The sequence below is a fragment of the Pogona vitticeps genome, chromosome 8 (assembly GCF_051106095.1).
Source record: "Pogona vitticeps strain Pit_001003342236 chromosome 8, PviZW2.1, whole genome shotgun sequence".
Lineage (NCBI taxonomy): Eukaryota > Metazoa > Chordata > Lepidosauria > Squamata > Agamidae > Pogona > Pogona vitticeps.
In genome coordinates, this window is record NC_135790.1 from 23,912,935 (window position 1) to 23,925,354 (window position 12,420).

General features: G+C 46.1%; 1 protein-coding gene across 1 annotated transcript in view; it reads left to right on the forward strand.

The window, feature by feature from the left end:
• LOC110078235 (beta-galactosidase-1-like protein 2) overlaps positions 1 to 12,420 on the forward strand; it is a 44,491-nt gene that overhangs the window by 14,558 nt on the left and 17,513 nt on the right. Inside the window, exons 5-7 of the mRNA XM_072979152.2 lie at positions 1,482 to 1,590; positions 2,305 to 2,397; positions 6,339 to 6,420. Coding sequence (XP_072835253.2) covers positions 1,482 to 1,590; positions 2,305 to 2,397; positions 6,339 to 6,420 — 284 coding nt within the window. The remainder of the gene's footprint in view (positions 1 to 1,481; positions 1,591 to 2,304; positions 2,398 to 6,338; positions 6,421 to 12,420) is intronic.

Genomic DNA, 12,420 nt, shown 5'->3' on the forward strand with positions numbered 1-12,420 from the left:
CACAGAAGCCTCTGTGCTGCAGGGTCAGAAGACCAGCCGTCATAAGATCGAATCCACATGACGGAGTGAGCTCCCATTGCTTGTCCCAGCTCCTGCCAACCTAGCAGTTTGAAAGCATGTAAAAATGCAAGTAGATAAATAGGGACCACCTTGGTGGGAAGGTCACGGCGTTCCGTGTCTAGTCGCACTGGCCACGTGACCACGGAGAATTGTCTTTGGATAAACACTAGCTCTATGGGTTGGAAACAGGGATGAGCACCGCCCCCTAGAGTTGGACATTACCTGTTCTTGGTATAATGGGATATATGCATGATTGTCACCACAATTTGAAGCATCTTGCAAAACTGGTGAAGGATAATCCTGATGGAGGGTTATAGTGTTTGACACTGTTCCATGTAGGAAAAGATGGAGTAAGATTGGAGGTCTTAAAAATTCTCGGCAGAGAAAACAAATTTTAAAAAAGTGTTATTTCTCTCAGAACAAAAGATACTGGGAATATCCATTGGAGTTGAAACATGGGAGATTCAGGGCATATCGAACCCAGCATGTTGGACTAAAAGGAACAGCTTCTTTGTACAGCATTTGTTTAAACAAAGATGTTTTCCAAGATGCCATGGTCACTAATATGAGCATCTTTGTCAAGACTTGATAGACACGTGGAAGATAGGGATGTCATAGTCTACCAGTCAAATAACTGTATGCCATCTGCAGGATCCATGGCCTTGGATTACAACAGGCCCACTCCTTGATCAAGCACAAACTCTGGCAGCTTGAGTATGAGACACTTTCAGCCGATTTGAACCCCACCTGTTCTCCTCTTTTTTTCAGTCTTCCTCCTTCCCTAGGACGTCCTTCCAGCTACTTCTCTTCACTGACTAATCCTGGTCAGAGAAGAGCTTTTATGCTAGCTCGCCTGAATATTTTCCCTTCGGCGGTCCATGTAGGCCGTTTCTCCAAGATTCCCCGTGTAAACAGGCTCTGTTTTTTCTGTCATACTCTGCTAGACTCCCTGGACCATATTTTATTTCATTGCCCGGCTCATTCCTCTCTGAGAAAGCTTTTCCTAGAACCGTGGCTTTCTTTTTTCCCCAACTCCTTAGCCTTTTTCCTGAGTGATTCTTGTCCTTTGATTACATCTGCCGTTGCAGGATATCTATTGGAAATTTCTATTTTAACCCACAACCTATGATATTACTTGCTGTTTTGAGTGTATTTCTCACTTTACTTTTCTCTTGATTATTGTTTGGTTTGTATCTACGTTTTGCTCCTGTCTGTTCATATGCCAATAAAGGTATTGAAATCGAAATCGAAAAAATGTGGAAGAAACACTCGTCGAAGGGCAAAGTTGGGTTTACCTTCTGATTCCCCTCGGCTTGCATTTAGCTGCTGTGGGAAACCAGATCGTGGGCTAGACAGGACTCAGTCCAGCTGAGTTCTTTTCATATTCTTACAAACTTTCCCACTTTCCTGTCCTTCCTTAGTTGGTTACTCCAGGACCCTGAAATGCAGCTGAGGACAACCTACAAGGGCTTCACAGAGGCGGTGGATAACTACTTTGACCACTTGATGCCCGAAGTAGTCCATCTTCAGGTAAACGAGAGCGCGAGTCGCCCTGTTCCTCTCTGCTCAGTTGGCTGAATTTTGAGACACCCACATTAAGGATGCCTGGCGCAAGAGGGGGGTGTTTGTTTGGCTATGACAAATTCTTGCTGGAATGGTTTTGTACAGCCAAATAAGTGACATTTCCACTTTCTGAAAGAGCACTCTTCCCCGCTAAAAACTGGCCTTGATCCTTCCCACTCTGTTAGAGAAGCATTTTGGGGGGGAGGGGGCAGGTGGAAAAAGATGGCTGTTGTCCTCTCCGTTCTTCTGGCAGATGGCTGGGAAGGGTTTTGCCCTTGGCCCCATGGCATCTATTTCAGCCTCTTTGAACCACAATCTCCACTGCAATCTTCCAGAATCACAGTTTTGTTGCAGATTCTGCACAAAACTGGACCAGCGACGGAGGCCTTCTGCTACATGAAGCGTGGACAAATTTTGCAAGCCAAGGGTCCAATTCTCTTGCCCCGGCAGGCCCCAAAACAGCCTGGAAGGGGTTGCTGTATGTGGCCCCAGTACTTCATTGTCCCCTGGGCAATAACGAATGATCTCCTCAAATTTCAGCCATTTGCCACGTGCTAGGTGGGCTTGCTGGCTTGCTTGTTTTGTTAAAAAAAAAATACAGGTCAGAAAAATACCACCACAAATCTTTACCTTATTATGGAATTGCTTTTTTATTTTTCTCTCTCTCCTCCAACATTCTAGTACAAATACGGAGGCCCCATCATTGCTGTGCAAGTGGAGAATGAATATGGCTCCTACGCGGAAGACCCAAGTTACATGACGTATATAAAAATGGTAATGCTTCTCACTGCTCCTTCTTTTAAAAAAAGCGATTTCTCGTGTTTCTGAGTCTACTCTTTCCTTTGGGCGCTGGTCTAGAGGACAAGGCCATTAGTATGAACGCTGGATCCGTCCTGCCACTGGGATGAGAAGCCACCTCATCGCCAAGTTGCACAGAATCATGCCACTGAATGGGACCTCAAGGAGCATCTCATCCAAAACGCTACCAATGCAGGGAAGCGAAAGCTAGCACATCTCCAACACACAGCTGCCTAGTCTCTGTTTCAAAACCTTCAAGGAAAGAGCTTTTAAAAAAAATTTAAGGTATTTTTTACCCTGCCTTTCTCCTTAAGAAGGACCCGGGGCGGCTTACATCCTTAAAAGACAGTATTTAAAGCTAAAAACGGTGAATATACAAATAACTAAAAGGGATCAAATAATGATATGGGCAAGGTCTATTTCCGTGGTGTCATCCATGCGTGTTTGGTTGCCAGCCGTGAGAAACAGGATGATGGACTAAAGAGGTTTTTAGACTGATCCTTCAGCAGTTTTCTCATTCCCGTTCACTACAGCCTTAGCATAGATGCTACCCATCTTGCCCAATCCATACTGAATGGGTTGAGCCCTTCGCTATTGGAAGCCTGGTCAGAGAGGTTCTCCCTGTTTAGCCCCAGAACCTATTTGCAGCTCCAGGATTAAGCCTCGGAACATACAAAGTAATTTCAAAAGGAACGTCTTTAAACATGTCGTGGACTTCCCACTGATAAACAGCTGCTCTCTTGCCAAAAAAACCCCCTTGTGCATCTGTTGTTCTTATTTCTACCATTTTTGTTAGTCTCTCTTTGCTGTTTTCGTCATCATCATTGGCTGCACGCCTGTGTAAATTTTTAATATTAATTACACAAGTTCTAGCGACTCTATTGATTCATTTAGCAGTGCCACCTTCTACCTGTCTTCTGGAAAGCGAGTCCCACAGACGTTTTTAGGGCTGGTTCCTTAAGCAAGCAGAAATTCACCGTCCTGGAAGGCACATTTCCTTCTGTGAGTGAGAGCCGAGGGATGCTTCTTTTAAAACAGAGGCTTCCATCTAGAGTTCTAACATAAGTAGTCTTATTCCGAGTAATATAATTTAGAAACAGCATTCTGCTAAATTAATCAAACCATGTTTTTGTAGTCAAGAGGGTTTTCGTTTAAATTGCATTTCAAGCATTTCATTTCCAAAGTTTATGTGCTTTTCTGCCCGTTTGAGAAAGCTGACTAACATCCCTTTAAAAGCAACGTTGCTGAGATGGGCCTGCTGTCCTAGGAAAAAATATGGCTACTTCCTGCAAATTCCTGGTGAAACGCCCTCTCTACCCAGCCCGTAGTCAACCCAGTAGGACAGTTGGGCTGAGAAAGGGAGGTGCCTTATCTCCTGCCCCAAAATATTTCATCTCGCTGCAGATTTCTCTTTTGAGCTGTTAAGTTAAGAGATCCAAGGGGGTCTGTTGAGTGACCCAAAAGAGCGAGGTGGAGACACCCTTCCTTTCAGAGAAGAAGTTTTATGCTCAGTTAGATCCTTTGCTCCACTTCTGAAACAGACAGGGCACAAACAATGAAAAGGGCGTTGGGCGTAAGAGCCTCCCTGCAAGAGATTACTGTAGAGACCAGACCCTGGCTTCCTTGTAAACCGCTGTAATCTGAAGCTCAGCCGGAGACAGGCTAATTTTACTAATGCCTTCCTCTGTTGCCTCGTCCAGCAGCTCTCTCCCTACGGCCGGCCGTGCCTGTCCATCTGGGCAACCAGAGTTGGCAGGCCTTCAGAGAAGCGGCTGTTTTTAGCTTGGCAAATCCTTTCTAAGCTGCACCCTTTTTTAGTTCTCTTGGTTGGGTTCAAGTCCAGGGCAGTGGCAGAAGAGGGATGTTGGAGATGTTGCATTGCACGCTGCCCTAAGGTGGTGGTGGTGGTGGTGGTGGTGGGGAGAGAATGATTGCTTTAAGGGCCTGTGTAGCCTAGTGGCTGGAGGGAAAAGTTAGGACTGGGGGGAAGATCCACGTTCTAGTTGTCAGTGAGCCACAAAACACACCACTGAGCATCTTTGGGCAGGCCACTCTCTCTCTCCGCTAGATCTACCTTGCAGGGTTCTTGGGAAGGTAACATGAGAAAGCGGGAAAGCTATATATGCAACATTGGGCTCGTTGAGGAAAGCTGGAATCCATGTGTCCCGAATAAATAAGTGCACAGACCTATCTGAAAGTGTCACTTGTTGAGAATCCTCTTGCACTTGGCTTCCAGTGCCCTCCAGGAAGGCATCCTTCTCTAAAAAGCTACTGGAAAATCAGTAGGATTCAATCCAGTCAAAAGGACCTTCTGCCTTTCACTGAGACAGTCTGCAGACCTTCCTCAAGGAAGTTGCATGATGAGGTCCTAATCCTTCTGGGAAGAATAATGTCACTTGCAATCTTTTTCCATTCAGCCTTGAGAAGAAGGGTGTGTATCCTTCAGCTGCAGAAGGTTATTGCTTTTTTCATTGCTGGAGGTGGGAAGGGGCCACGTGGGGTGGCTTCTGCACTGCAGCACTGGAGACTGACCTACTGCATGCGGCTGGGTGAACGTTCATAGTTTCATTGTTGAAGGCTGAGGAGCTGGTTGGTGAACATCTAGTCTGAAATGCGCATTCCGATTTCCCACTGAAAGTCTTTTCAGAGTGGAATGGAGAGACACCCTCTGGCAGCCATATTAGTCAGTCTGTTCTATTGCAGCGAAATGAGCTTTAGACTCCAGGGATCCCAAGCTTACAATCTGGCATTCTGTGGGTGGCCCAGAAGGCCTTGCTCCATGATTGGATGGTCTCCTAACTTTTGTACGAATTTTGTTCCCTGTTTCAAAAGGTTTTTTCTAAGGCACAGTTAAGCACGAAGAACATATTGGGTCCTACCTATCATTAAGAATTCTTAACCTGAAATAATGCAGGTCTTAATGCTTAGCAGTGGGTGGGACTAAATATGTTTTTGGTTCCAACTAAAAGGTAGGCCTTGAAAACTTCTCTGAAATCAAAGCTGGCCCTTGGATGAAAGCAGGTTCCCTACCAGGGAGCTAGGCTGTCTGAAACGGGCTCAAGAGATAACCTTATTTATTTATTTTATTTATTTATTGTATTTATACCCCGCCTATCTAGTCATTTCGACCACTCTAGGCGGCTTCCAAACAATGGGGGAAAGAGTGTTGATCTGAATCTGTGGGACACATTTCACACAACACAATGCAGATAAATTTGATCTCGGGATCTCTCCGCCTCAGTTTTCCTTGCTCCAGTATCCATCTTGCATGAGACACTTGAGCAAATATTCAAAGAAGCTGCATAAGATGATGTTGCGCTCACAGAGACACCTGGGCCTCCCTCGGCTGTTTCTATTTTCGTTTTTCTTGCATCACCCTGCAAACCGAGGATGTTTTTCAGTCTTCCACTTTCACACCCTGCAACAATATTAATGCGACACTCCTGATTTTTAACACCTCCTTGGCTGTTATCAACCACGTTTGCTCACAGCTACACCGTGTGCCTTAACAAGAGCATTTGTTAACAGGTATTGAAGAGCCCCATTTCATGTGACCTTGCTAGTAGGGAGGCACACAACCCAAAGAAAGAGTGTTTTTTTTTAAATGAAAAACAAATATGAACTCATAAACTCTTGAATTTTGGCTGTAGTGGTGATCTTCCCAAGCAAGAAGCCATTTGCAATTGACACATGTAACATCAGTCCTACAAGTAGGCAGACAGTATGAGGTCTGTAGATTGGCCAGGCTAGGTAGAAATATCTTCAAGTCAATGAAGGTTTCCTTCTGTGATATTTCCAGTTGCCATCTGCAGTCCTGTTCACTTCCCTCCATCAAAACCCCCAGACCTGGCATTTCCTCTTCCCTATATACATCAGGGTCAAATCCTGCTATACTGATTGTTCTGTTCTTCTCACAGTCTCTGCTGAGCAGGAAGATTGTGGAGCTCTTGATGACATCAGACAACACAGACGGGCTGGCCGCTGGCAATGTGGAAGGAGGTATGGAGCGTAGGGGTTTCTCTTAAGTGAAATGGGCGGAAGAAAGCCAGAAATGCACTTGTATATTGCGGCTGAAATCCTGTAGCATCCAGTAGCTCAACAACCTGTACTAGAGTAGATCTATCGAATCTGGGGATTTGGTGTGAGTCAGCTCCTTCCTAAATTCCTTTGAGTCAAACTCAAAATCCTTACAGATTTCAATGGACTGGCTCTAGGGTGGCTTACTAGGTAACACCAAGATTTCAGTCACGGAGTCAGCTGGATCTTGCATAATGTATATCTCCCTTTGTGTGTAGTTAGTGGAGCAAAATCAAGAAAACTGAAATGGAATGAAATAATTAAGAAGTAACCATGAATGCCTAGAATTTTTACGCATTTTTGTCATGCCGTTGTCTCTTGTGTTTTACTTTCTTGTTAATCAGCATCAGCCTAATCTGGACTGTTGCCATCCACACGTGTTAAACCATGATTTTCAGAATCTCATAAATCAGCACGTTGGGGGGGGGGCTGGGGGCTCTGTGGACATTTCTTTCTTAGGTACAGTTCACGTGACTTTTGATTGGTACTCCCAGCGTTCCTCACCCTTAGCAAAGGTCAATGGGAATTGTAATCCAGCAATCTGTGGAGGGCCTCTTTTATCCCATCCCTGACTTTGCCTGCTGTCTTTGACATCTTGTGTTCACCTGGGGCGTGCTTTGGATATATATATATATTTCTGGTTCTTCTTGGCAGGGAATAAATGCCCTTTCACACATCATGCTCTGGGGCTCCTTGTTCCTTTCTCTCCTCTTAACAATTCCCCTCGGCTCATTTTCCAACTTCTTTCCTTGGCTCTGAGCCTCCCAGACTCCTCTCTGGCCTTCACCCTCTTTGGCTTAGGCATCTTAGCTTCTCAAGCAAATTAATTCCTCTCTTTTTCAGGCGGTCTGTGTCATCTGTTCCTTTTTAAAAATATACGTATGTATTATTTTCCAATAAGCAGTCTCCTCCAAAGTGTTCCCCTTAGTGATGCCAGCGTTCTCATTGAGTCAGTGAATGTCCTGTAATCTTGACACCAGAGGTAGTGAGAAGAATAAGCAGGGTGTAGCCTTTCTTGCTGCCTGCTTTTGTAATTAAGGGAGGTGGCTCAAGGCGTGCATGTTGACTGTGTGTATGGATACCAGATCTTTGCACCCAACAGTGTTGTCCGATTGTGTGCGAAATTTTGACACAGTAAAGAATTTGTTGGGTTTGCTGGAGTTGAAAGAACCTCAAAACAGTTTCAAATTTCTAGCAAATGAAGTATCCCAGCTTCTCTCTGGTAGAGGAAATATGTTGAAGTGTAAACCTTGTGGACTGGTGTTTACGTATCAGTTGTAGGATGTGGTCCTCTTTTCTTGGGATTATAAACTCCATGGAGCCACTTGACTCTCTACTCTTCCGTCTCCCACTCCCATGGTTTCTAACACTCCGTTCCTCTTGCCTGTATTTTCCTTAGGTTATTGTGCATCTGTGTGAATGCACATAATTTGTGCTTTCTGGTTCCAGAATTTATGTCTTTATGTCTTCTCCCCTCCAGAAAAAGAGGTATTTATTTTGTACACGCAAAGTCTACCTGCGTCGCGGCATAAAATCTTCCTTCCATTAGCATGCTTGAGGCAGCTCACTGAAATCAAAATTGCAGAAGGCACTTAACAGTAAATCAAATCAAAGCTGTAAAAGTAGTGTTGAGGACTTTATGATAGCGAGTCACAATAATCTGAACAGAGAGATGGAACGTGGGCTCGGCTCCCCTTGTCATCGCCGACAGAAATGGGCTTAGTTTGGCATCAAGTGGGTGACCACAAAATGGGTTGCTTTTCGCCCCTCCGTCTGCCCAGCGAGTTGGTGAGGTTACGGTTTGTAACGGTCAGTCTTTCTGTGCTTTATGTCAGGAGATTTTTAGGATATTGTACGATAGGCGTGGAAGCCACCTGCAGCCTCGTCTAATGTCAGATCCCTTCTGTGAAAAAGAGACCAACTGTAAACACAGCGTGTCATTCCTCTGTGCCTGGTAGGCAGGAAGAGGGTGAAAGGGCTGCGTGAGAGAAAGGAGTGTGATAAAGAAAGAGAAAGTTTAACTCTACCTGCCTTTGGTTCTGCCAATGTGCAGCCTCTTGACAGATTGGGTCAGCAAGCTCTTGGTTGGCTTACCAATTTAAACAAACAAAGAAAAATCAACAACTCTTTAGATGTCATGTCACGCTCACATGATCCCTCTTCAGACCTTCGTTAAACTTGTGCATGCCATACTGTACACAACGAAGGAAGCCCGCTAGCTCCGTCTTCTTTGGCCATCATTTCCTCAGACGACAGTGGTTTCTCTGAAGAGAAGTTCTCTAGCTGTATAGATTCTCCATGTGGGCCATAACATGGAAGAATTGGGGGTCTGGTTCCCCTGCAGAGCCTCCTCCACAAATGCAAGGTTACCTCCTCTTCAGACATTCCTATTTCAGACCGGGGGGGGGGGGGTAGGTCTAGTCCGCCTTCCTCATTGCAAGTGGGAGAAACACAAGTTTTTAAAATGGCTCAGCAGGCGGCTTCTGTTAAAGCGAGTTTGAAGTATTTGCCCCGGCAGGTGATTCGTTTCAAAAGAGTCAAATAAGGCTTGAGGGTGAGTTTAAAAAGAGTGATATCTTGCATGGCTTGAATAATTGGTTGGGATCCAAACCGGGAGCAGCCCTGGGGTGAATATTTGAAAGGTTGCACCTTCTCCTTCATCTCCACCCGCATGAGCCCCATCCTTGGGGAAAGCCCATGAACGATGCTTCGCTTGTCTTCCTAGAGGGGCAGTTCCATGAGAGTGGAGCAACCTCTCCTTCAAGTGGATATGGTAGCTGGGTGTGGAAAAAAACACCGGCACGTCAAGATCTGCCAAGTGTTCCACCCTCACCTTCTTTCCAGAGGGACCTTCGACTGACACTTACTAGGAGTTATTGTATCAGGATGTCCTGTCTGGCCTTTTCAAAAGGCTTAACGTAGGGGCACGAGGTTTAACTTGGATCAGAACTAGGAGAGCTCAGTGAGTTGGAGTGTCTGCCTGCGGAGCCAGGAGTCCAGAAATATAATCCCTGCTGTGCCTCTTGGGGGAGTAGTCAGCTGAGATCAGCCAGCCGATGTTTTGCTGATGCAGTTCGGTGTAGTCCTTACTGCTCTCTGTTGCATTTAGGTTTTTTAAAATGAAAACCCAAACGTACATGACTCAAGGGGTGTCCGGCATAAATTGTTAGCCTGTGGCATCCGGTCCTTTCATGTCCCCATCCAACCACCTTATCTTTAAGCTGCCGCACATCCTAGCCATGTCCACATGGGGTCATTCTCTCCCTTCCAGCAGGAGACAAGGAAGAGAGAGGATGGGGAGCATCTGGAGGCGGCACTCTCTCTCTCTCCCTCTCCCACTCCCTTGCATGTGTTTACTGTGTGTGAGCGTTGGCTCGTTTTCTTATTTGGAGTCGTCTTCTCCGGCAGGCGCGTGGGACGAGAGAGCGTGCCTTGATCCTACCTCGTGCCTCAGATGTCACAACAATCTGTTCATTAAAGTCAACCTGTCAAGTAATCAGGAGTGTGGAATAACTAGGACTCTTGAGTGAGATGGTGGTGGCGGCAGACGAGGCGGTGGAGGAGGAGGGGAGGGGAGGGAGAAGCGGCGGCGGCAGCAAGGTGGCTGCGACAAAACATAAAGAGCCGTGCTTGGAAGAAGAGCGAACCGGTCGGTCGAAGGATGACTGCCTGCGGAAAATGTCATCTTGCTGCGAAAACCATGAAGAATCTTGTGGCACCCTGAAAACTCAAGCAAGTTTTTGTGCGCTGCAGCCTACGTCTTCTTAAGCTGCTTCTACGCCAGTTGTTCCTGTTGACCCCGGGGATGTTGTCAGCAAAGCCTCTTCCTAGTGGAAACAGAGGGCATGCAATTCTCCCAAAAAGCAGCCTGCCTAAAAGCCGCCGTGGTAGAGTGGTTCGAGGGCTGGATCTGGACTTAAGAGAGGCAGCCTCTAGTCTTTGCAGGTCCGTGAAGCAAACGGAGCAACCTTGGGCTGGTCTCTCTTTCTGAGCCTGGCACTCCATTGTTGTGAGGATAAAGCAAAGAGGAAGAGGGCTTTGAGCTGATCGTAGAAAAGACAGGATAAAAATGCCGTGGGTGACACTAATGAATAAGAATTGTCCTTGTTTTTTTAAATATGCTTCTAGTCTTCAGTGGTCCCGTCAATACAGAAATCAATCTGTTCCATACTTTCCCTGTGAGTGCATGCAGGTGTTTTATGACTTGGGTTCTTTTTCCAGGGATGGGCAGAATTCAGACTTGAAGAATCATTTTGGTTTTCTTACTACAACACAAAGATCCACTATCTGGAACCTGATGCAAAGAATATACGCACATGTACCAACATGGTGGCGCTGCGGGTTAAACTGCAGAAGCCTCTGTGCTGCAGGGTCAGAAGACCAGCCGTCATAAGTGACGGAATAAACTCCCGTCACTTGTCCCAGCTCCTGCCAACCTAGCCGTTCGAAAGCATGCAAATGAAGTAGATAAATAAGTACCACCACGGTGGGAAGGTAATGGCATTCCGTGTCTAGTCGTGCTGGCCACATGACCACGGAAACTCTATGGACAAACGCTGGCTCTACGGCTTGGAAACGGGGATGAGCACTGTGCCCTAGAGTCGGACACGACTGCACTAAATGTCAAGGGGAACCTTTACCTTTACCTACAAAAAAAAATGGAAGCCAGGAATTAGTTTAGAACGGCAGAATTGTATAGAACTTGTGGTCTTTCTGTCTTCTTTTCTGCAGTTTTGTGTGCAGTGTGATGTCCTTGCCAATCCACTGTGGGTTACCAACGTAGCTATCTCTGGCCCAGCCCTTCAGGTTGCTCTTCCTTTCAGATCCTTTCAGCAGCCTCCTTCTGAGCTATGTCCTTTCTTTCTTGTACACTTCATTGCAAATTGGTACAAGACCACAGGGAAACAACCAGTAGATGGCCCATTGAGACAGGTTCCTGGAGGAATCTAATAAGCTAATGTTGGAAGAAGGTTCCAGGTCTGATCCAGCAGCCCTTTTTGTGTGTCTGTACAAACAGCAAGACTAAATCCCATCAGAGAAGAGCATAGCCTGGCATGTTGCAGCTGACAGCATGTTGCAATAGATTCAGTACTGGATTTGGATGCACAAAACCCCAGTGAACCTCTGCACCTCCACAAAGCTTTATTGAGAGATTATTGACAGAATTCTGTCTCTTCAGCTAACAAGATTGTTGTGAGGATTAGACAAGAAGCAAGGCGCATTGCAGCCAGCATCTGAGTCCTTGATATCAGAGGGGAAGAAAATCCAATTTAAGTAAATGCTTCCTTCCACCTCTGGAAAAGATGTTGCACGTCTGGGCTGCATCATTGCAGAGGTGTTGCAGACCATGGAATAGCTTTTACACCCTGCACATGGCATTATTAGTGTAGGTTCTCAAACTGCCATGAGCTCAGGGGTATATGTTTGTGAGCATGTGCACTCTGACTGGGAGAGTTGGCCTGTCTTCTCTGTTGCACTTGCACGCCTGTTTCCTTCTACTCTGCCCATCTTCTTGCACGGGTGTAAAAACAAAACCCTGCTGCTCCCATCTGTCCATGCTTCTGAAGCCCAGAAGATCAGTGCAGCATCTGGATGGGACTTCAGATGCTAATGGGTGACGCTGGTATGCAGGCTTTCATCCTAGCAGCTCGAATTGCTCCACCAGAACTAATTAAACCTCATGGTACCTGTCTCAACCACCCCCCAACGCTTGTCTCTGCGAGGTTGCAAGTGTTGCAGGTTTAACTGAAGGGCACACCTTCAATACGGACTGTAAGTGATTTAGTAGTAATTTCCTCTCTCCAAGGAGCTGTAAATTGCCAGGAAGAAAAGATGGGTGGGAGGGGAGGCAGTTTGGAGGGGAGAATTCTCAGTACCTTCACTGGACTCTAGAATCTGTAGGATTCAGGGTAGGAAGGTATG